This window comes from Varanus komodoensis, unplaced genomic scaffold (genome assembly GCF_004798865.1).
Source record: "Varanus komodoensis strain SLA01 unplaced genomic scaffold, ASM479886v1 scaffold18_3, whole genome shotgun sequence".
Lineage (NCBI taxonomy): Eukaryota > Metazoa > Chordata > Lepidosauria > Squamata > Varanidae > Varanus > Varanus komodoensis.
Window position 1 is genome coordinate 14,229,143 of NW_025335549.1, and position 25,296 is coordinate 14,254,438.

The window sequence follows — 25,296 nt, forward strand, 5'->3', positions numbered from 1 at the left end:
TGATCTTCAGAGGCTGTATCTTTCCCTAAGGTGACGAAGCAAATTTCACGAGGCCCTGCATGTTTTCTTCTGCAGGTAAAAAATCCACTAGGGATGATAGGAATTGTGTTCCAACATACTGGAACGATTCCAAGCTGGGGAAGGCTGATCGGGCAGGAAAAAAAGATATGCTAGCTTCTTGTCTTTAAAAGAAGCCCACTTAATTTTGGAGGCAGCAAACAGAGGGGGCGGGGGGCGGGGGGGGGAGATTGCTGGATTTCATGGAATTTGTAGGGAAAGTTTGTTTAAAGATGTTGTTTACAGACGCCTTCTTGTGGAATGAGAAAAATGATATCTGATGTCCCCTTAGAAATGCTAACATTGCAAAGAACTGTTGTGATAGCTAAAAGAAGTTGGATCCATGAGAGGAACAATTTATGGATGAAGATCTCGAGGAAAAGGGGAGGAAGGAGAGGCTCATCAAATAACTTCTGTTATGGCTACTCTTTCCTTCTGTATCCATAGAGTTAACAGTTTTCAAAGTCTGAAATGACACTATCTGGCAACATTTAATTTCTTGTTATCCTCAACAGAAAACACAGAAAGTGCAAATATTCAGAGCAAAGCAAGGATAGATTTTTTAAAATTTATTTATTTTTCAATTTATATCCTGCCTTTTTCCTACAAAGGGCTCAAGGCAGCTTACATCATTCTCCTCCACCATCTTATCCCCACAACAACAACCCTGTGAGGTAGGTTGGGCTGAGAGTCTGTGACTGGCCCAAAGTTACCCGGTTGGCTCCATGGCCGAGCAGGGACTCGAACCCGGATCACCTGAGTCCCAGTCCCATGCTCTTAACCACTACACCACACTGGTTCTCATATATATTGTAATGATACTGTGGATTGTATTTTTATTTTATGTGCTGGTTCTTGTTATTGCTTGCTATTTACTGGGTGCTTTTATTATTTTAGTATAATCTAATTGGAAGATTGGAGAACATTGTTACTGGGCAGATTACAAATATGATAAATAGATAGATATACTTGTAAAATCTAAACAGGATTTTAAAAGTTATATTAAGCTTTAAGGTGAAAAAGGACACCTGAATGCAAAGAATAGAAACATATTCTGTCATAATTATAAAAATAAAAAGATTAAATTTCACACTCATAAGCTCTTAATAACTGAAACCATGACCTTCTATCAAACATATCTGTTTGCTCTGCTACATAAAAACCAGACTATTTTAATAAACCAGGGGGAAAATATATAACTCTTCTGTTATAGTTGTCACAATGCATATGCCACAATGAATCCAGATTTATTATAGTTAAAGTAGACCCACTGCAAAATGCAGCTTTCCACCTGGGGATCCACCTTCTGCCCATCCCTTCCTTAGAGATCTACTGACTAGTTTGATTTGGATGGGTCTAAGTAGGACTGTGTCTGGATGCCTTCTTACACTTACGTCTCTTTTGTGGCAACAAGAAAGGAAATATTCAAGTTTCTTCTGTTCTAGAAGCTGGAAAAATGATTCAAAGCGACTCCCTTTCCTTGGCAATTTAAGCATCTCATCTGCTTCAGTCGACCTTCCTGGACTCAGTGCCCTCCAGATATGCTAAACTACAACCTCCAGGTTGTTGAGGCCCCATCGGTGCGGGTGTTCAAGGACAGGCTGGACGTGCACAGGGTGGGCATGTCGTGAGCAGAGCCGGCTGGAGCCAGGGGTCAGACTAGATGGCCCGGGAGGCCCCTTCTGACTCACTCTGTTTCTATGTTTCTGACCATTGGCCAAGCTGACTGGGGCTGACGATACCCGGAGGACTCCCAGCTGTCAAAGCCTGGTTTAAACCAACCCACCTTCAGAGCAAGACTGATCTGTATGCTCTTGGACCTTAGTTCATGCCTGTTTGTGGCTGCAGCAGGCTGGGAACCCTTAGAAAAATCCGGGTCTGCCAACTCAGCCTCTAAGCTTTTCTCAAGCGAGACTCCCATCCACTTACTAAGGCACGGTCCACGTCCTGGTTAAGGCAGCATGTTCTCGGATGGTGGAAAGGTTTCGCAGGTCCAGAGGAGGTGGTCGGACTGAAGATTTGCAAAGGAAGAGAGAGAAATAAAACTCCTTATGGAGGTAGAGCAGGCCATGCATCGGGAATTCCTTTATGGATATTTGGTTATTCCAAGCAGGAAGGGGGAATGTCTTATTTCCCTTCTCATCTCCCTCAAGATCAGCCCAGGAGGCCCTTCTGCGAGGACCATCCCTCAGGGAAATGAGTGGGGGCAAATAGGTGAAGGGGCTTTTCTGTTGCTGCTCCCCCCTCCCCCCGGTAACTCCCTCCCTAGGAGAATTTGCCCGGCACTGTCTTTGTTTTCTTTTCAGCATCAGGCAAAGATGCACCTTAAAAAAACAACAACTAAGCCCTCTGTACTGTTGAACTTTTTAATATTGCTTTTTGTGTTGTTTTTTAATGTTGCATGTTTTTATTCTGTGAGCTGCCTAGGGAGGCCATTTTGGCCATTCTAGGCAGCATATAAATATGCGGATGGATGGATGGAAGGGGGGGGTACTTCCAAACTCGCCACTATACCAGTGGTCCCCAGTGCTGGAAACAGGTCTAGAACTGTTCCACAAGTCAAACCTCTTTCTCCCATTTGTGCACCGAGCTCGGTCCCCTCTTGCTGGGCGTCAACCCGGCCAGCTCACAAAGCTCCCCCAGATCTGCGGAGAAGGGAAGGACTGGCTCACATTTGCGCCGGGGCTTCAGCTCCCGGTTCACTGGGGGCGGTTCCAGGTCGGTCGGGAGCTCAGGCAGTGGGCTGCAGAGCTTTTCGGTGCTGGCTGCAGCGAGGGTGAAGGCCGTTGAGCCTGGACTCATGGGAATGTAGCCGTCAGCGGTGCAGTCGGACGATCCGGAGATGGGCGGGGAGGCGCTGGGGCGCATGGGCACGTAACTGTCCTTGGAACTGCTTGTGCAGGAGTAGAGCGGGCTAAATCGACATGGCTTCCGAAACAAGGAAGAAAAGGACAAGGAGGGTTTCAGATGCAAGGTGCGTGGCAAGCCTTCCGCCCAACTTTTCAGGCATCTGGGATCCCCTTCCCTGCCTTGCCTGGGATTCGTTCAAGCCACCCAAGGGCCACCCAGGTCACGAAGCCAATGCTCACACCAGCAGCAGCAAAGAAAAGTACAGGCTGTTGCTGTGTTGGGACACGTTTATTTCATTTTTAGTCCTGATCTGTCGCCACGCATGGGATTTTTTTAATGCACCCTGCTAAAATGGTGCTAAATTAAGGGCTCGCAGAGGGGGCGGGGTGAGTCAGAACAAGGCAAAAGAACCCTTACCAAATTCAGGCTGAGCCTCTTATCCCTGTGTCTCAAGGAGTTTTCTTCCATATCAACTGCAAAAGCAAACAAAGTGCGAATGAGGAGACAATTCATAGTGATTTAAGGAACCAATAAAACAAAAAGACCAAGGGCTGTGAGGATAAAATTCGAAACTGAATTATTTGAATTCGAAATTTGAGTTTTGCTGAACTTAAGAGACTGAACAAACATTTGTTTAAATGTGTGTCAAGCAGTCGCATCTTTCCATTCTGCTCCGCAGAAGACACAGAGGTTGGTAACCTGGTGCCCCCCAGATGTTTGGACTACAACTCCCTTACCATTTGCCAGACTGGCTGGAGCTTATGGGAATTGTAGTCAAAATATATGGAAAGTACCTCTGAGCCCTTACTTTTTCCTTGAGCCTTTTTAAACGCATCTATATATACCCACAGCAGTGAATATACATGAAATGCACCAGTAAATACAACATACCAACAATTAAATGCAAGCTTCAACAACATTGGACCAGATGTCGAAATGAGCATCCATTTGAAAGTGAGCCTGCCAAGCATTCAAATGTGGAAACCATTCTAAGGTCCAAAATCCACTGCGCTATCAGAAGTGAACATTTACCCTTTTGGATGCCAAGAGGTGCGCTAGAGGAAAAGGACAGCAGATGGTTATGATCACAAGGAGTCCATGCATGGGGCATTCTGCCCTCGTGTCTGGGCCTCCTTCATACAGCCACACTTGTTCTTCATTCCTCTCCATCGCAGCCTGGATTTGTTATCTAGTACCTATGAGTTCCTGATATTTGGAGTTTCCTATGCGAATCTTGTTCATTAATTTTTAGATAGTCTTGTGTGCAATCTAAATGTCAGTCAAGACCTGGAAAGGTCACTTGATGATAATTTAGTTACCTAGAGAGCTGTTACTCATTGTCTGGTTGAGTACGAACTAGACATGACCTGGGAAGTAGGCGGTTCTGAGCAGTATTTGGTCAACTTGGAAGTGCTGTTACTATTAATTTCACTTCTACACTGCCCCATAGCCGAAGTTTCCAGATGGGCCTGGCCAAGGCCAGCTGCTTGATTTGGGAATGTCCGACACATATATGTAGTTCTCTCTGAAGAGTCTTCCCCAATTACTTATGTGCAAAATGCTAATTTCAATGGGAGCAGGAATGGTTAGGGGAAACGCACATATACCTATACAAAGTTCAGGAATCTTCCTAAGCACAGAACCTCAGCGCAGACCGAACTACCGGGAGTCTGTCTGCTGTCAATTGGTTGAATGGTTCTTGAGTGCAGCAAGTATTGTACTCTGTATCCATCTTGTCTACGCATTCTCTTTTCTATCATCTGCTAAAAAAGCTCCCGAGTGTCTACCCACAGGTATGCATATTCTCTCGGGCTCCAAAAAAGAACTACTGCCACTGGCAAAACACCTTTCATTTATTTCAAAGAAGAAGGGGAATAATTTAAAAAAGCATCTACTTCAGTAAATACTAAAGTTTGTTCCAGTACAAAGTTTATCCATACAATAACCTCCTTTCAAGAAAAAGCAGTTACTGGACATTATCAAAGCATATTTAAAAGACGCATCAGCTGCCTCTGCAATTAGACAAATTAGATAATTTCCTATTAAAAAGGCAACTGAAATGTCCAATGGACATGAAACAAAGACAGTCTAAGATCCATAGATGTGACAGATACAGATGCCAGAGCAGAGAGATCCACTACTCTGGCAGAATGATATGATGTCATTCGCTATTCAATTCCTGCTTTAAACCCCTTATATTATATTATATTTATTCACCAGTAACAAGTACTTATAAACCAGGAGTGCAAGTCATTTTGCCTGACCAGGCTCAACAAGGGCTTCCAGCATTGATGGAAATTCTAAACTAAAGAAGTGCCTAGGCGAAACCTAGATACTAAAAAAAGCTGCTATTTATTCATAGGTATCTGGCACACCGAACAGAAAATGACAAGAACTCATCACTGGTACCCACCAGCTGATCCTAAATAGAATAAAGAATAAAAGATGGGGGGTTTTGTCACATCTGGAAATACTCTTATGGGTATGGTGCGTGTGTGTGTGTGTTTATGTATAAATGGCACACGCCCTTTCAGCAATCTGGCGCTCCAAGAAACTCACAGCCGCTAGTAAGAACAACACGGCCAAGTGATGGGTGTTGCTCTTAAAAAGCTTCCAAGAATTGTCCAGCACACTGATAAATGAGCTAGCAGAAACACTCATTAGCACTGGGAGTGTTAAGGAAATTATCTGATCAGGGTGCCTCTGCCTAAGGCAGAATGGTGAAATACAGGTGTTAGGTTTTTGTTTTGTTTTGCTTTGCTTTGCTTTGAAAGAAGAAAAAAATTAGGCTTAGGAATCTAGCCAGTCAGCAGTCCATTTGGGCTGCAGAATATTATTGTATTTTGAGAAATTGATACCCCAGTCCTTCAATCAAGTTCCAAGGTGGCTGAGAAAATCTAAAAACAAAGTAACACACACAAAAGGGGCCGTTTGTGTAACCTACATGTGGTTATTATCCTTTATTTTGACAGCTAGTGAATGAAACATTGTTTTGCTGCACTTTGAATTGTTAATTCCGCTCTCTGTTTTTCTTATTAATCCCTGGGCTCGTTGCATAAAAACCTGCTCTGCTTTTTGTATTTTATGTATTTCATTCTTTTTATTTGACACTACTTTGAGAGATCTTTGAGTGGAGGGGGCGCTCTGAAAATAGTCTAAATAACCTTCTTTAAAAATCGAAATATACAAAAATATATCACTAGAAATCACTAGAAGCAGTATTCAGTACAAAAAAAAAAAAAAAAAAGCAGCCAAGGTGAAAATGGATTAGAAGCCCTGGGAAGTAAAATCGGTCTTTATTCGGCAGCAAATCTGTATTACAATAGGTGCTGCAGCTTTTTACAAAGTTTGCCCTGGAGAGATGCCAATTTATCTCTGATTCTGATGTTCTCTCTGATTCTGATGTTCAGGTGGTGCTGATGCTTCTCTGGAAAAATGAGTCCACACACATATCTGCAGTCCTGGGCTCTAGTTCTGTGGAAGGACCCAGAATTTGGGAGGGTGGGTTGCCGGTGGGGAACCTGGTGTGAGGATGAGCCTCACAATCACCCAGTGATGCACGGCTGTGCACCATGGTCTTGGAATGCTACTGGGGGAGAAAGGAGGGCTTACTCAGCAGAAGCACTTCATCGTGCTGCAACATTCTGTTGCAGGCCACCTGACTCGTGTATGTCTCTGGACACATTTATTGAAAAATAATTTACACTGCAATGTTCTCGGCCAGAAAGCTAAGAAGCAAGAAGGAAAATCTGCAAGGCCTTAGCTGCTACTGTTGATTTAATACTCCACCCAGTGGTATACCAAAGTTAGGTCTTACAGAGACTTTCTGATTAGCAGGGAGCCTGCCTGCAATGCCCTCAGGCTTCTTCTTCCAGAGTTTAGTGCAATCCTCACAGCCAGGGAGGAAGGAATTTTCCTAGCTGTTGTTCAAAGCATTTGGGGACAGCTTGCTTTTTGATTAAGACCCACTTGCCTTGCAAAAGACCAGCTCTTGGTGGAGATAGAAACGCCTAGAACTGGTTCGCTGATATGGATCCACCCAGGAGTCTGAAATTTTGGACTTTCCTTGCAGGGTGTAGCTAATGGGAGCGCCTGTACTTCGGCATTCATCACTGCTCAAGCGTAACTCAGAGATCAGCTGACACGCCTGGTGAGTTTGTGCAGCAGAACTTGGGACTGACTCCTTCCTTGTGCCATAAACTCTCCCTCGGGGATGCACATGTGCTTAGCAAAGGCTTGCAGCCAATGTCTCCTCTGGTCATGCACTTCCAGAAGACGGGTCATGGGAGAAACTTCTCTGGTATCACTGCTAACGTTTATTGCTTTTTGTAGATCTCCACACAGATTTTAACCAGCCGCCCCCTGTCCACTAAACATCCGTGTTTTCCCACCCCTGAAAGCCTGGCCATATTGGACGAGCCGGCAAGGAGCCGGCTGGGAGCTGGCAGCATCTGGGCGTGTGTGAGAAAGGAGCTGATACCTCTGAAATTCACATTACAATGACCCTGCATCTACTTCTATCATTGCGGAGAGAATCCGTGCTAACATACCTACACAAGGCAACATGCGTGTGTCGGGAGCAGAGGACCAAGAACGTGGCCCTCAGATGCCTGGGCGAATTCTGGGTGACCAATTCAGCACTAAACTTCATGGGTCGCCTCCCTCCATTCCAGTCCTTACCTCTCCAGCTCCTCATACTGTCCAAGCTGGACACGGAGATCCTTCTTGGCACCAAGGCCCCATGGGCTCCGGAGAAGCCAGCATGTCCATTGGGGAGTGCCCCGAGGGATAGCTCTTCTGGCCTTCTGTCTGAGAGACGTGTTGGCTTGGGCGGCCGGGGTGGCGGCGTGTTGGCCAGAACCTCACGTTCAGACACGCCACAGGAAAGCGAGTTCTGGCTTTTGTCGGCCAGGAACGTTGGTGTTAAAGGGGGGCCTGACAAGGGAGAGGAAGAGGAGAAGTCGCTGGAAGGAGGCCCGCTCGAGTCCGTATTCCTGGCAAGAAGCCCTTGACTTGTTAGCTCCTGCAGCAGTGTGCCGGAGGGCTGAAGGTAGAGTGAGGGCTGGGAAGCCATGAAGTCAACAAATATGTCGTCAGAAGATGTCTGCTCAAGAGATCGATCGGAATTGGACCAGCTGTGGCACCTGGAAAGTGGGGGAAAGCACAAACCCCCGTCAGTCTCTCTATTTTTGCTGCACTGATCCACAGAGGGCTCACTCAGTAATAAAAGCCAGGCACCCTGACCACCTGGGGACAGGATTAGTAGGCCCTTCGGAAATGTTGGGCCATGGCTGGTCACAAAGCACTCAGTTCTCAGAGAGCAAACGGGGAGACAGAAAGAAAAGGAAACTTTCCAAGAACTAACTGTAAAGCAGAGGTAGGGTCTGAGCTTCAAAATGCCAAAGCCACACTTCTGAACGCAAAGATGCCCCTGGGGAGCAGCGCTCGGGTTTCCGGCAGGCAGACTTCCTCCCCAGTTAAAGCGCAATTCATCTTAAATGAGGATGAAATGGGGGCCAAGGGGGACCCACGTGGGCACAAGGGCAGAGCTTCCAAGTATACACTGCCTGGAGTTTGGGCAAGCCGATGGCAAGCCTTACCTGAGCCATGTGCCGTTTTATTTTCCTCAAATCTTGTACATCCTGGAATTCCCAGGTTCATGTCGGGGCAGAGGGTGGGTTAAGGAATTGTTTTCACTTAAAGGCTGACACCCTTCTGCATGCCCAGGGGCCTCCCTTCTCCAAGATTCCACAGCCTTATGCTGGGTTGGCCCAGTCTGACTGCCAAACTCGAATCTAAGGTATTAAATACCTGCCATGGCTGAGCTTTCCAGTTGCACAGTTGGATAAGATGAGATAGTCTGTGAGGAAGACAGATTCGGGCTCGCTTGCCGTCTCCTCCGCTGCAGACGCGTCGGCCGGGGTCTGATCAGGCGGGAAGGAGGGATCCACGATCCGCAAGGCATGGGCAGAAGCAGCTGGCGAGGGCTGTGGGGAGGAGGTGGTGTGGGAGAGGCTGTCCCCCGAGTCTGCCACAAAACAGAACAAATGTTAAGACGAGGGGCTGTTCCCGAGCCCGTCCGGCCCTAGTCCCAAAAAGCCAAATTCCTGTTGGTCCACATAACGGCCCATCTTTCCACTGAATCCAGATCAACAACCAGCTCTCAGTTAAATCCTAGCATGCAAAGAAGTGCATTCGAAAGGCAATCTGACCCCAGCGAAATGCGTCAGCAGCAGCACCCAATGTTGGTAACAGCCACGTCAACAGCAGGGGGATGCCCGTGATGGTGCACTGCACCAGCCCAAATAAGAAGGCCTTTGCCTGGGCAGCCCAAGGTCGGCGCAAGGGGGCCGGCCACCCTGCCTCCCTTCCTGGGGGCCTTCCCCAAGAAGACCCTGCCCTGTGTCCACAGAGGCGGCAGCAAAATGGAGAGAGGCAGCAAGGATCTGTGGACTTCACAGGACTCTCCTCGCTTGACGCCCCTCTGCTGAGAGCTGCTGGGCGAAACGTGGAAGATGGGGCCAGCGCTTTGTCTGCCATGCAGGTCAAACTGGGTTAAAATAACAAGTTCTTGTGTGCAGGTGTGTCCTGGGTTGTTTTCTTTATGGCCAGCACTGAAAATGACTCATCTCAGTGACTTCAAACCATTTGAGGACATTACACAGTTTAAGCTACATTCACCAACCAACCAAGGGGTCTGTACTGGTTTTGTCTGGCAACCCCATACATTTCCTCCTTTTTCTATTTTTGTGTTGTGGGGCAGAGGATGTGCCCTACCATGAAAACGACTGTATTTTGGGCATGCGATATTATCCCTGGTGAAAGAGATTCTCGGCATCTGTTTAGATTTGAAGACTCATTCATGCAACTGGCTTATAGCTGCGGGTGTTGTTTATTAATGGCTGTAAATAATGTATAGCAGACAACCAGGGAAAATGCATCCCGTCCATTTCAGACTGGTGCTTTGCCATATGGGGTGTTGCTACAATGTCCAAGTGAAGCGGTTGAGCTAGGAGCTGTACTGAAGAGTGCACCAATGCGCCCAGGAAGAAACAAGATGTGGCCTGCGATGTTTTAAAATGAAACATCTCAAGGCCGCACTTCGAAACTGAGCTGTCACTGCTTGTACCTTTGGGCCTGACGCTTGCAGCAGCAAAGGAGTGGCAGAACCTGCCCCTCTTAGCTATTGCCCTGCCTGAGAGTCCTTCTTGCTTCCTTCTACCAGTCTCGGATACAACACTGCTCTCACCAATGGATGCTTATGCTTGGGGGCCCCACCACAGCGTCCAGAGGCATGAGCTGCCTGCAAAACTTCTTGTTGCCCCTGTCAGACCCCTGCCCCTCCTCATTTGTATTTTATTTTAGATTGTTTAAATTAAAATAATAGCCGGGAGACTGAGGAACCAGCTTCATCAGCTTGTGCAAAACACAGACCTCCACCTCTGTCTTGTCCTCGGGTGAGTTGCTTTACTTTTCGCTCCACTAGCTTTCCTTCTGGGAAATGGGTGTTTCCTGACGGAGCCCTCCACCTGGGAACCATCTGAGGAGTGGGCAAGCCCCACAGTCCAAGGCAGCCATTGTGCGAGAGCGCCCACGACATTCTCTCCAAATTCCACATACGCAACCGATCCGAAAAGGATTGCCCTCTGCCCTAACAAGCTGAAGCATCTTAAAGGAGCCCCCAAATTCATTGTGGTTCTTGTTTTCCTGAAGCAAATTTGGCTTACCCCACCAGATGCTCATTGTTAAATATTTTTCTCCAAGTTTGGGGTTTACACTTTCTGTGTAAGTATGACAACTCTTCACCTTTTTCTAATCCTTTCCTTTAAAGTGGATATAAACCCCCTCCCCCGCTTCATCATCCGGTGGGGCTTTAAAAAATAGGCCCCCAAAACATCACATTTGATACTACCTCAGCCCCTACTTTTAACAACATGCAACAGCTAATTAAAAAAATAAATACATTTAAATGTCACATCTTTTGTTATCTAGAACCACGAGGTGTTTACATTAAGCAGAAACTCTGCTTCCCTAACCCATAAACAGTACTTGGGAAAGGAGGCCAAGATATTATCGAAAGCAACATTTCCAAGAAGCAAAGTGTTTATACTGTGGGAAGACATTGCTGCCTAACAAATGTACAGCCAAATACTTTCCCCACAGGTGCTCCATATGGCCAGAAACACTGACGTGCTTAGACAAAGCATTAGATGAATGGTCTTTACGAGTGGGAGAAAGAAAAAAGCGGGAGGGCAAGGCAGAGCAAGGGGGAGAAAAGGTCGAACCTTTCCATCAAATCACAATGGAAAAAATACCATCATTCTGTACAGGCAGAGCCAACCCTACCGTTAAAGAGAGTGAGAACGTCATCTCAGGTGGCAATTTCTGGGGGGTGGCAAAGTCTTAGGGGACAAAGCTGTGTGTACCAGGAAGCCCACCTTGTCACCCCTAAGCCAAGCAGATGCCCTCAGGTGCATGGTGCCCACCACCAAGTTTAATTTAGGTTGAACTTTCAATGCAGCCGGCTCGTTTATATGGAACAGGGAGGAAGCCATCTTGCCCTCTACCCCAGGCAGCAAAATGCCTTTCGCCAGCCCTGTATACAGAGTTTAATGCCTCAAAACTAAACCCAGTTAGAACTGGGAGCAAACCCGGAGCGCCTTGCTCTGATATGTCCAGCAGATGGCAGCCTTCTTGTTTCAAAACCGAATGATTACTCTGTTCTCCTGATGCAATTTCTCAAGCATTTATTACCCGCGAGGTGTCATGCTGAAGCCTATACATTACAGCCTCATCTATAGCTATAGATGCACACACACATTTATTGATTGCAACAAAGAAAGCATCCCACATGCTTGATTGTGCCTCCTGAAGCCTGAATCTTACAAAGGCCACTTAAGGCGTACTGGTAAATGAGTCATGGTGAACCAACTGGGAGAGAGAAGTGCTTTCAAGAATCTGCCTTTGGGAGATGCACTGAAGTAGCCCTGAAGCTGTGACTGAAGCAAAGGTTGCAAGATCAACACTGCAGCCCTGCTGCAGAAGAGATTACTGGGCAGCGCATGCTCTGGATGCGGCTTGGCAATGGCATTATCACCACCACTGTGGAATCGGGTTAACTACAAGGTCTGGAAAAAATCTTAAGCTAGCATTCGAAAGAATGTGCAGATCCTACTGGGAAGCAAGTTGCGGCCCTCTAGAAGGAGGCATGGCTGTGTTTGGCAAGACAGCCTTCCGGCACATGTCCTGGGTCAGATCTGTCTGAAAAGGACAAATACCGAGACACTTTCTGAGTAGCTGTTATCATGATGCTTACCACCACCAACATAATCATTATTATTTGAGGCATTCGTTCCAACACAGATATTGCATCAAGTGAAAGACCGAGAAATTATTCATTCTTAGAAGTGGTTGAGTAAAGAAGACAGAATCCAGAAATTGAAAGATTTTACAGAGTCAAACAAAACCACAACCATAAGTCTGCTGTAAATACAGGTTATAGGTAGCACCTATGGACTAAGCAGAGACAACTGGATCATGCTTCTAACAGAATGAAACCACCACTACTACCAGAACATACTGAACATGCTTGTCTTTTAATATGCCAAAACTCAGGATGATAAAGAAATGAACTTGGCCCCACCTGCCTGGGAGGCAGCATTTCCTCCTGCTTTTGTACTCAGGACTCTTTTCACATAAGCCCTACGCATCTCCAGGGGCAAGCACCACACATGAATTTTGGGCCAGAACACCATGTCAGACCTATTTCAGACATTTTAGAGCAGCTCTTGGGGGTCTGCATTCCAGTGGTGGTGGTCCTGAAAGCAGAAGGGATGGGGCCATTCTATCAGCATCTACTAAAGCTTGCCTCACCAAGGACTAAGCTTCGGAGAGGCATTTCGGCTGCTTGGAATGAGGGGAAACTACTCAATGATTGCTTGTTAGGGAAAAGGGTAAGGCCATGGGAAGGGCACTTGGGCACCTGGAAACTCCAGGAAGACTGGATTTGGCCTCTAGGCATGGGCTTTCCACACTTGCTCTAGAACTTGCTCTGGAACCAGGGCGACTTATTTTATTTTGTTATTTCTAGTATTTTAATTTTATGTTGTGAGCCGCCCCGAGGCTTCGGCGAATGGGGCAGCATAGAAATGTTTTAATAAATAAATAAACTTCCAACACAAAGGGAAACACCATTCAAGGTTATGTTGTACAAAGGACCCATCTTTGCTGTTTTGCGTCTGTTCTCTGTTCTTGAGAGTATCATCACCTGAGGAAGAAGGAATGTCTGTGCTAAACTATATCTAATCGGTAGACTTCTTTCTCTAGGAATGGGCTGCTTGAGGAGAGCAATGGAGGTTGGATGACTTTCTCTCTCTGCTGAATTGAACTGAAGCCGTTATTAAGAGTGGAGGTTTCTCATGTGAGGCTTGGTGATAAACCATGAGGACATTCAAATAAAAAAGGCCAAGGCTGGACTCCAGATCTCCGGAGACATTCACCCTTGAGCAAAGGAGGAAGAGTGGAGGAAAGAAGCGACACTAAATGGATTGCTGACACAGAGATGGACCTCAGAAATTCGCGCCCTTTGACGGTAAGCCAATCTGGACCTCCAAGAAAAGCTGCCAGACGCAAGATGTGCAGATTGCTGAGTCGGAAGGGGGAATTTGGCCATGAGGCAGAAAGAGGTTCTCTGCCTTCTCCTACACCACGAACAGCAGGTGAGCTGCAGTTTAAGAGACAAAAACAGTGCCCATGAAGCTTGCGACAATCATTCATCCTTGGCGTTTGCACAGAGGACTTCTCTTCATAGGGCAGGAATCTGCCCGATTGCCTCAGGTGAGCAGGGGTTCCCTGCAGCTGAGTGCATTGGACCCTGCACAAGTGAGTGGAAAGGTGGAAGAGGAATAAACTATTCTAGCTCTTCTTTGCAGCCAGCCAACAAATCATGCGGGAAGGTCAGCACATGGAGGGAAATCCCATGCCCCGTGCAGGAACGAAGCTGGCTTGCTGGACAGGGAATGGGACTTGAAGCCCTTCTTCTTCCAGGAAGGAAAGGTGGGGCACCTGCATACCTTCCAACTGGTCGTATGAAGCTAGGGAAGTTTGCATTAAAGTGCAAAGCAACCCAGTCCTTAATCAGGAAGTAAAACAGCCAATGAAGGTCAGATTTTAAAAAAGCACACCATCATCATGACGCTATCATGGTTTCTTTTACATCCACACTGGACAATTAGCCACTAATCCTAGTCTGCGTCAAGCCAGAATTGAAACTGAGTCCTGACTGCAGTTTGGCGGCAAGGCATGCCTCCTTGGGACCACATGGCTCCAGTCCATGACCCTTCACACCTTCACCTTGCCCAGGTTTGCGTCTTCACTCTCAGTATGGAAATTTCCTTGCTCTCACGCACATACAGCTCACATCTGCCTGTCTGCAAATACAGGCATGAAATGCAAAGCAGGGGGGAAGGGGAGGCTGGCAGAAAGCTGCTCTCGGAGCCGAACTGACAAGTGCTAATCCCTTCTGGCTCTTCCTGCTTCCCATTAGCAATTGCTCTCTGCAGTGACCCAGCTGGGACAGCAAGTGCACAGTGAGTGTCTCTTTGGACTGTGCTGCCATTGGAAGCTGGGCTCCGAGGACAGAAGCCGGTGCTATTCTGCACATTCCCCTAGCAGAACAAATGCCTGACAAAGCGACTACAGGCAATGAATTATGTATACTCGTTCGCTACGGAAAGAGCAAAGAGGTTCTCCAGGATTGGCTGCACGAGGCATTTATAATGCAATCGCAAACAGCAGCCTGCAGGTGCTTCATATAAGGGCTCCTTCCTCTAGGACCTCTCCTGTGTTTTGCAACCATTTCTGTGGCTTTTTATAGCTGGAGGAAAATGTGGTACTCTCTGGGAGGCAGGCCGTGTGTATTTTCTCAATTCTGCTGCACACTGGTGCCACCCTGTGGTTAGATAAGGAAATACGCAGAGAGGTAGAGAAGGAACTCTCTGCAGAAAACATGTGTCAAGGAGCTGAGTGTAATCCTGCGAAGGATCCGGAAGCAGGCGCCTCAGTAAAGCGAGGGGTCGAAGGCCTTGTGTAGTGAGCCCTGGGCTTGAGGTCTGGTTTGCACCGACTCTGCTGGCTTTTAGGCACCAACTAATCCATTGAGTAGATATTCCGACAAGCAAATGTTTAGGTCTTTTATGTTATTTCATGCTGCTACCAATGGAACATGATTTTAAAAGAGGGATATTTATTTCTAATTTAATGGCTAGTGGGGTGGCATATACATTGAATAAATAAAATGACTTGAATGAACGATTAGAAACAATGGCTTCTATAGTTTTGTTTCTATGGTTTGTACACTGCACTGTGATTTCCCTGGTGGTCTGAACCCAGCAACGACCACAAGGCCTTCTGGAAGGAGTGGAAGCGGCTTCAACCCCATCCACCCAAGTCCTCATGGCCCATTTACAGGAATGCTGGGAGTTGTAGTCCAAAACATATGGAGTGATAGGTTGGGGAAGGGTGATGCAAGCCATTCTAGCAAATTATTCCCTCAAACACTAATCACGTTGGGCTAAACAAATCTGACATTCGGCCACATCCCCCAAGCCTAAAAGCAAATTAAAGTGGTACAAGATTAGGAAATCCTCCTCTCTCTTTAAGAGACAGAACTATTTCTTGCAGCCATCTGCAAGATGACTCATTTCCAAGCATACTTTAAATGCAGCGTAAAAATGAAAAGCGCACAGTGCTAATCTCCGTGAAATTTTTAATTGGAAATCTTGTCTTTTCAAAACCAGATGCCCTTTAAAGATTTAGATGTTTCTCATATGCAGAACAAATCAGAAAATGTTTAGAGCGATTTCGCTCTACACATTAAGTCAGTGATTTTAGTGCAGGTTTATTTTAGAATATTTTCTTCTCGCTGGAGCAAGATGAGAATTGAATCTTTTATTTTCATTGGGAAATGTCACCCTGGACTTTCTTTTTGGTCAATTTTACAGTCCTAGCAAGCCAAAAGCTGAAGATTTGGAAATTCTCATTGGAAAAAATACATTTCTGTCTAGAACGCAAGGTTTTCATTTCTACTCCCTTGGTTCTGTTTCTTCCAGGTAAAAAACAGCTTCAGTTATTCCCTCTGAATCCCACATCTCTTTTGCAAAATACATCACAGGGGCTTTTCTGTGGTTGCCCCACTTAGGTGGAATTGTCTTCCACCAGAACTGCAGGGGAGATTCTTTGTGGCACCCCTGCTTCTTATTTTAAGGTTATTTTATAAAAAGCCATATGCAACACCAAGTGTTACCCCCCCTTGCCATCGCTCTTTGAGATCAAAAGGCTGGTTTTGCATTTTGGGTCCCCACCCCCGTTTTGCACTTTGGTTCTTGGGGAAGTTTTCTTCTTTTCTAGCCTTTTAGGAAATGAGAGCTACGTGAGAAGATACACCCACCTGGGTAGTCATTTCATGACTAAGTGCCCACGACTTTCTCAAAACTGCAAATGTGTCCGCCAAGCCCCAAACCACTGTCAGGATCCAGGCAGCAGCAGGACTCCTCCTGCTGGCCAAACACCAGAATGACAGCCCAGGCAGTTGCAGGGTCATGCCCAGACTCTGTGGCAGCTGCCAGGGCCCTCATGAATGCCACCCGGGAGCCCTGGGGGAAGAGCTATTGGGCTTTTCCCTCCAGGAGCGGCTGCAGCATCACCGGCTTCTGGTGCGCTGGATTTCTCCATGGTGTCTGGATGCTGTCACTCCGGTTCCCACACCTTGCTCCCACTCCAAGGCATTCCTGCCCTCATGCTATCTTCTTGGCACCTGACCTCTGGCTTGTTTTGACTGTGCTCTGCTATCCGGGCTGTATTCGCTTGCCTGTTCGCTCCTTGTTTGGCCTTGGCTTGCTCTGGATAATGACCTGAATTTGGCTGAACAACGGGCTTAGGTCGAATAGTTTATGGACTGCATTATCTGGGTCTTGGCACTTCTTTTTGCTGCCCACACCCCGGACCTTACAACCATCAGGGAACCTTGCTCTGGAGGCCAAACAGAGCCAGAGCTTTTGGAAGCAGGACTGTCCCAAGACATTTTGCTGCCTGATGGAAAGGATCAAATGTTCCCTTGGCTCCCCCACCACCCAGAAGCTGCAACTGAAACACGCTTGAACACATGCAACACACGGTCTGCTCTGCCACGTCCACAGGCGGCAAGCTGGTTCAGGAGACTGCGCACAGGCTGGGTGGGACTGGGGTGGGGGGAGCAGGGCAAAAGGAATGGCAGGAGGCACCACCAATGCTCCCCAGCTCCTGCCACAGATTGTCCAAGGACAGCGGTGGCATTCAGAAGTGCCAAATTAGATGGGAGGCCAACACCGCTATCAGGTCCAGCTTGGGATCAGCACCATGGCACAAGGCTCACACACCTTGCCTTGGTGGCCCAGGGGTCTGATGCCAGAGGACCATTCTTACGACCTCGTGTGCTCCCACCTAGTCTGCATGAGCATCTTTTCCAGAATCTAAAAAGTTAAAAGATGAGAGGATGAGGCAAGTTCCTGAGGCCCAGGCATTCCCTGGCACCTGAACGATATGGCGATCTGAGCTGAGAAAATACATCACTGTGGAATTGATCTCTGCAGCTCAGAAGTGCTGGTTTTGACATCTCGCTCACTCTCTTTTTCCTGCCCTGAACTTATTCTGTGCTTTACTGATTGGCTGGCCTTACAAAAATTCACCCCTCATTCTGTACTGAAAACAGAGCCCTAGAACAGCCTTTCCACTACTTGGTGGCCTTTGGAAACAGAAGGAGTTGAACTCAAGCACATCTGGACGGCTCTCGTTCGAGAAAAGCTCAGTCAGGGCTTGCAACGCGTTTTAGGCATGTTCACCCAAGCGCACGTCTGCTCTCACATTTGCCCACATCGCACTGAGGGCATCCATCGAATGAGGGCACCTGATCTGGGTGCTCTCCCCACCGCCATCTCGGGTGGGGAGGCAACTGGGGACAGGGCCTTCTTGGTTGTGACCCCCTGCTCCCAGCATTCCATCCTCAAGCACCTTCTGGCTATGGGGCGGCATGCAAATGTGAGCACCTGTTCTGAAGTTCTTCAGGCACCGACAGACACCTTTTCCGTTTCTGCAGTGATTTGGTCTTGCAAACCACCCCGGTAATATTAACTGCTGGATACTGTATTAAAGAGAGAAAGCCAGCACCCCACTAATGAAAAGAAAGCCAGTGCTCCATCCCTGTTTCGCCAAGGGCCAAGGCCAAGGTCATCCACACTACTGTATTCCCAATCAGTATGGAGGGGTGTGAAAGCTGGACAGCAGAGAGAGCTGGCGGGAAGCCACTTGATGTGGCCAAAACATGGTGCCGGAGACGCTCCTTGTGAACATCCTGGGCCCACCGACAGGTGAGCAAAAGCAAATCAAGCCAGAACTTTCCCTGGCAGCACAACTGACAACACTGGAGCTGTTGTGCTTTGGGTGCAGGAAGAGAAGGCATGCCTTTCCGTGGAAGACAATCGTGCTAGAGAAGAAGACCAAGCCTAACATGTGATCGGATGAATCCATCGAGGAAGCCGCAGCCTCGAGTTCCCGAGAGCTGAGCAGGGCATCCAAGGAGCAGGCTTCCTGGAGGACATTCATCCTAACACACCTCTGTAAGTTGGAGATGTTGCGCTGTTCTTTGCCATCCGATCAACACCCTGGTTCCACTACATCACTGTCCATGAGCAGTGGGTTCCACTAGATCTGGAGTCCCATTTCTCCCCAGAGATACATCCCCAGTCCAGCCCAGGAACTATCTCACTTTGTTGCTGGTGCACTTCGTCCCCCTCTCATCGGTGTCCATGGGAAGAAAATTTTAAAAAGGCACCGGGGGGGGGGGAGGTGCTCCCCTTGCCCCTGTGTGCACACATAACCCCCACTCTTGCCCTGACCAAAATAAGCCATCTAGGCTCAGGAACAGCCAGTTCTGCCCCTGGAAACTTGCCACTACCAAAATGCTCAGCATATTTCCTTTTTCCGGCATGGGGGATGTGGATCTCAAGCTGAGCATCGTGACACTAAAACAGACCTTGTCCAGAAAGTGAAAGGAAAGCAAACTTTCAAAAAAGAAGGGGTGGGGAACGTGTGTCCTTCCAGACCTTCTCTGCCATAATCCCTCACTATCATCCACACCAGCTGAGGCCGATAGGAGCTGCACTTCCACAGGCAGGATCCCATACTTTTGAAGCAGCACCTCTTCCAGCCCATGGTTAAAGCTATTTTCTGTTTTGCTCTAAAGAGAGCTATTTTGAGCAGCTCTCCACATGCAAATGCTCTTGGACAGGAGCAGACCTCACGCTATTCCCTGAGCGAGACATTCACCACGGCCGGCTTTCCCCAGATGTACAGCGTATGGCGTCTGCTCACCTGTGCCATCTTCCAAATGCCCGAAGTTACAGATTTGCGTGATGTGGTGCACCCAGGCTTGCATCTCCTCCTCAGACTTGGCCACAAGATAGAAGGTGCGGTAGGTGGTCTTCACCATGAAGACGAAGTTGTTCTGGAATTCCTTCTTGATGAAGCTGGCCCCCGAGTGCTTCACGACCTCGCATTCGTTCAGGTCGATCACGCGGATGGGCTTCTTGGAATGGCTGCTGCGGTAGTACTCCAGGACGTCGGGGTTCCCACTCATGCGGCCCTGGCGCAACACGAACCAGCGCTTCCGCCAAGCCTGGGGAAACAATCCGGTCAGACTAGGGTCACTCGCAGTGGACACGGCAAGGTAATCTCACACCCATCAAGACGGCTGCATCCTCGCACTCATGGGGGCAGGGGGATACGAACTCAGTGGAGCAGATTATCCACACCGGGTGTCAGCCTGAACTTCAAGAGGGCTGGCCAAGGTGCTGAACCAAGCCCCTGCATTGATTGAGCACCACGAAGAGCCCCTCTAAAAGTTCAGGCTACAGTAGGAAAGCAGCTGCCATCCAATGTCTAACCTATGAATGTGGGATCTCCATTCTAGCCACCAGATCTAGCCTGCAAGGGGGCCGAATCTGGCACTCCAGGGATTCCCAGTGGGCCCTCCCTCCTTCCCGTGGCCTCACCCCTTACCCATGACTGCCAAAGCAAGTGTTTTCCCAGCATCTGAGCAGTTCCCCACCACCACCCCAACTCTGGAAGACCGCAGTGCCCTTCCCGTTCCTAATTAGTAAAAGGATGGGTTTTATGCTGAAACAGGCTGGCACTTTTTGGTCACCCCTTTTGCCTTCAGCCCACACAACCCTTCCAGCTCCCAATACAGAATTCAGCCCTTGGGTTGGAAGAAGTTCAAAGTTCCCAGAAGAGCAGCACAGTGCATAAAATCAGAACCATCATTGCTCAGGGCAGTTCTAAAAGGTTGAACATTTCACAGAAAGCACTTCAGAGAGAACGCAACCACGGGGCTGCGGGAGAGGAAAGGGGACAGAGGCAAATGTCAAGCTTGAGTAACAAAAGCGAGTGATGCTTCTTACAAACTTCTGAAGTGCCTTTCAAGAGGAGAAGGTCTTGCTGCCGCTGTTGCAAGGAGCTGCAACGCATGCCTGACTTCCAGACCTTCTCCCTGGTCCCAACCAAGCAAGCTTGGCAAGGAGGTGGGACATGTAAGAGAGTCGCCACCGGTGCAGTAAGAACAGGTGCACAAAACCAAGCCCATCTCCTCAAACTGGATTTTATTCCCCCTGTAATAATTTGCCCCAGTAAAAAGCCCAAGGGATCAGGCCGGGAGGGGGATGAATCTGAGTTTCTGCGGCACCCAGGAGCAGACGCAATGATTTATCTTTATCAACAGCTGCTTCAGTCTTTTGCGTTTTTAGCCCCTAGGCAGAACTGCCATTTTTATAATTTTATTGAGGTTCAGAACCATTTGGATTTTAAGCATTGTTTTAAATATTGATGATCTTGGTCTGTTTGTTTGTAGCCTTGAATTCCCCTTTAGGACAACAGACGGGATATACATTTTAAATTAAGTAAAAGTAGTAATCGACACCACTAGAACCAACAAACTGGAACCTGTTTAGCAACGATTTCAAATTTATCTTCAGCACAGCTGGGAGGGGAGGGGGACCCACACAATTTTGTCCCCAGCGTCCTCTATTGTTTCAAAAGACAGCGCAATCATCATTAGAGCAGATGTATCAATCAGAGCCTTCTTTCTTTGGCTGGGAGGAGAAATGTCCTATTTATTCTGGGGTTCCTGGAAATGAGTTTCTAATTGCTTAAGAGACTCTGATGTGCATTTACACTGATGTACTTTGAGGCTTGCTTTTATTAGCAGCCTTCTAAAGAATGGCTACAGCCTGGACAATGTAAATCCTTATTAATTTGCATCTAACCTTCACAAAAGAAGCACTCTGTTGCTAGAGAGCAAGTGTGGTTTTTTCAACAGACACATATTCCTGGTTGCCCAGCTTGCAACTTGATATCTCACTCTTTGCTTATCAACCCCCACATTTTTCCAGACTGGCCCATCTGGCATTTCCCAGGCTCAGCATGTTGGAGAACTCTACCACGAATTCAGGAAGTTTGGCTTTTTATGGCTCCAAGGGCAGATACTGCAGCTGACTGGCTTTTCTCAAGTCACACGGATTCTGGGAGTCATCCTCTGGAGTCATCTTCAGAGAAGCCAGAACTTCCTGAGACAGGTGTCCTCTCTGAAGAATGCGCCACTACTCAAGGTGGCCAGAACCCTCAGGGGTGATGCCTTGTGACATGCCCCCTGGAGACTCAGGAAACACATCTTCTAAGGCGTGTGAGGATCCGGGCTGCCACCTAGACTCTGAGGAGGCCAGTGCCTTCAGATCCACAATAGAACAATGGCTGGGCAAGAGAACAAAGACGACTCCTTAGGAGTTGGGTGCTCCTCAGGAAGAGAACCTCGCTTTAATGTGATGCAGCTGAACAGTGCTTGGGCGATAGTTCTACTATATCGCTCATAACCTAGGAGTAGTGTGGAAACAGAGCCTGAATTTCAGTTTCAGTAACTTGGTTTCTCTTTGACTTTGCTGTGTGTTTGACCTGAGTTTTGAGCTGAATGGTTTCAGATGATGTTTTTACTTTGACTATCTCCTGGCTTTTGACCCTGGCTGTGCTTCAGACCTTGCTTTGGAAAAGCAACATCCTCTGTGTCTAATAAAACTGTACTCAACTATTTGTCTGCTAAACTGTCTCTCTTGTGGTGTGCAGCCCTGCATTTGTTTCGTGAATAGGCAGGAGTTGGCTTAGAACACCATGATGAAAAGAGGCGTAAGCTTCAGATACCCTTCGAAGGGAAGCGCATGGAGTTGATCTGGTTTAGGGTGCACATTGGGAGCATTCCTGGACGCAGTGCTAAGTGGAGAAGCTCAAGTAACAGAGGTCAGAAGAAGGGCATTTGCAGGGCTCATCTGGACTGAGCTTGCAGAACCAGTTCGAAATGGCGAGGGCAGCCCTTCTTAGCCAAGGAGTTACACCCTTGTGTGTCTGGAGAGTTGCAGAAGGCTGGGTGAAAATGTCAGGCTAGGAATGGGGAGACCCAGGGCTGAATCCCCACTCAGCCATGGACCTTCTGGGAGTGACCCTGGGATGACCACTTGCTTATCCCACTTACATAGTTGTTGTGAGGATACAAGCGGCCTCCAGGAGACCATGCAGGCTGCTCGGGTTCCTTGGAAAAACCTGAGATAGGAGTGTAATATATAGACAGATGGTGGTCTTCCCCAGAGTTGTGCCCTCTGGGAGTTTTAGACCTCCCATCAGCCATAGCTACCATGCCCAGTCCTCAGGCATGCTGGGGATTGTAGTCCAACACCACTGGAGGACCCCAAGTTGGTCTTGGGGCAGGGAAGGAACCTGGAGACCAGTAAATGGAGGCATGACAAGAAAATGCAAAGCCAACTAGGTGACACAAGAGAGCAGGACTCACAAAAGGGAAGGAATTGTGACCAATCCACCAAGAGCCAATTGGGCCAATCACTTATATAGGAGGAGGCTGCACCATTCCTCGTTGGACCATCACATGCCAGGGGCTTTTGAGCATCATTCATTTGTTTTGAGGAAGGCACGTTCTGGTCAAAGACCAAAGGTCTGGGCCCAAAATAATACTAAGCTATTTTATCGTAAAACCTCTTTCCGCCCATAACAGAATTAGAAAAGGAACTGCACCCTTTCAAAACAGGAGAAAAAACACTGCACAAAAGCCAGAAAATCAACCAAGGCCTGGTGGCTGGGGGAAGGGTATGTGGTCATTTGGAGAAACTCAGAAGACCAGCCTGAGAACCCTTTAGGGCTACATTTGCTCTCTCCTCTGACTCCTGGGTGCGAGAATCTACATTTCTGCCATAAGCAAACTTGTGCACAAGCCCAGTGCATGAAGTGAAGGGAAGGCTGAAATTCTTCCTGTTGACTGGAGCAACACGGAGGAAAACCAGGTTCTGTGCAGCAGGTCTGCACTTCACGTAGCTGAGGCTCCTCTCTGCAGAAGCTGAGTTTTCACGGTACTAAGTGATGGTGACCCCTTCCAAAAGGCAGAGATGCAAAGCTACACCCTGACAAACACAGAGTTTTCTGGTTCGTGGCCTGTGGGTGTTGCTGCTGCCATCTAACCACAGAACAAAGGCCCAAGAGTTTTGCAGATGCACAAAATTCTTCTCCAGAGGGCTGCGTACAGGATGAAAGAAGGACTGCTTCAACAGTGGCTCTTCAATCCAAAGAAGGGAACTCTCCTCTTGAGACAGAGTGAGGAATCCTGATGGAAAGTTTTAAATGTAGCGGAATAGCTCAGCACACCTTTACTAATGCCATGACGGTGTGTTCAAACTTTTTCAACCACACTTGAAAGCTTGCATTTGTCTTGGCACAGCCAACATACTCTATCAAGCTTGGATGGAAAGCAATCTGATGCAACTGAGGAAAACCAACAACAACTTAAGCGCATGGCTTTCGATGGCCGAACTCAATTTAAGAGAAGGTTTCCAGGGCTGCATTCTGGTGGCAGGCAAAGAAAGCCAAAGGAGAAGACCCCCCAGAATGCTAGTGTATGTCAGCTTAAACCTCTCCTGCCAGGAACTAGGTCTTACGAAACGGATTTACATTTTTCAGATGTGGGATGGGGGGCGGGGGAAGGAACTTTGCCAAAGTTGGGAAACAAATGCTGAGGGACATGAGTATCTTTGGAAGCCAGCAGGTTGCTTTGAGACCTTAAAGGGGATTGGATTTGACTTCGACAGTTGAGGTTTAGAAGGAAATTAGTTCACAGACTAATTTCAGTTTCTAAGATCTCTGTATTCTCATTCTTTTTCTTGCTTACTTGCAGAGTGTGTGTGGACAGTGCAAGAAGAAAGCAAAGCCACCATAAAATGATCGAGCTGCCTTAATCCGGGGTAGTCCAGCGGGGCACATGGTACAGACTAGGAATATAGGGAGAACATGCCCACAGTCTGCACATGAAATCACAGAACGCGTAATGTGTTCTGCAAGATGATCCTTTTGCAGATTGTGTTCACTGGGAAAGTTAGGATTCGATCACCTAGTGGCGCCTGCATCACACAGAAGCCTCCGATCTTGGCCAATTCTCTGGATCAAACAACCTGCTGAAATGCAACCTGGTTTTCATCTCTGTACACCAGTGGTGGCGAACCTATGGCAAAGCCCTCTCTGTCGGCACGCAAGCCAAGTCGCCCCAGCATCGTCCCAGCAGCCGAGCATCGGATAACAGCGCACATAGGGGCCATGCGCACGCTCGGAAAGGAGTTGCGGCTCCAAGCAATGACATCACGAGTCGCGACTCCTGAGCTGTGACTCATTCAAGCTTTTGCATGGCCGGTCAGTGCACTGCCAAGGAGAGAGAGAGAGAGAGAGATTTGCTTGGACTGGCTGTGAGATGTTTTTTCTGAACAAAAACCACAGTTTTCAGGTTTTATTGCATTGTTGGCACTTTGTGAAAAATAAGTGTGTTTTGGGTTGCAGTTTGGGCACTTGGTTTCAAAAAAGTTTGCCATCACTGCTCTACTTTTACACGATCGCATTTTGACTCTAGATGTATCTCTAAGCCCACCTAAAGGAGGCACGTCACAGAGAAGGGGCAGGATTCCTCCTGTCCTTGCAACCTTGGAGAGGCGGGAACAGTGATTTCTGCAGCAATTTGTGGGAAGGGGAAATGACAGCAGGGAAGGCTGGATTTTGAAGCCCAACTTCCGAGGCTGTAGCAGTACATGAATCCGCAGAAGAGGGGGTCTGAATAGCCCTAGGGTCCCCTGCATGCTCTCCTTGGGCCATATGATTATTCTCTTTATCGTCTAAGAATTGCTATTGTTTTCTGTTAGCAGAAGTATAAGCCTCAGTACTAGACTAGATAGGTTGTAAAAATAATTACACCTATCAGGCCCATCCTGA

General features: G+C 47.7%; 1 protein-coding gene across 1 annotated transcript in view; it reads right to left on the reverse strand.

Moving 5' to 3' along the window:
• Window positions 1–25,296, reverse strand: part of GAB3 (GRB2 associated binding protein 3) — a 65,868-nt gene that overhangs the window by 5,008 nt on the left and 35,564 nt on the right. The window contains exons 2-7 of the mRNA XM_044427148.1: window positions 19,312–19,615; window positions 8,719–8,935; window positions 7,588–8,051; window positions 3,325–3,380; window positions 2,730–2,985; window positions 1,987–2,068 (exon numbers count right to left, since the gene is read on the reverse strand). Coding sequence (XP_044283083.1) covers window positions 1,987–2,068; window positions 2,730–2,985; window positions 3,325–3,380; window positions 7,588–8,051; window positions 8,719–8,935; window positions 19,312–19,576 — 1,340 coding nt within the window. The 5' untranslated portion in view covers window positions 19,577–19,615. The remainder of the gene's footprint in view (window positions 1–1,986; window positions 2,069–2,729; window positions 2,986–3,324; window positions 3,381–7,587; window positions 8,052–8,718; window positions 8,936–19,311; window positions 19,616–25,296) is intronic.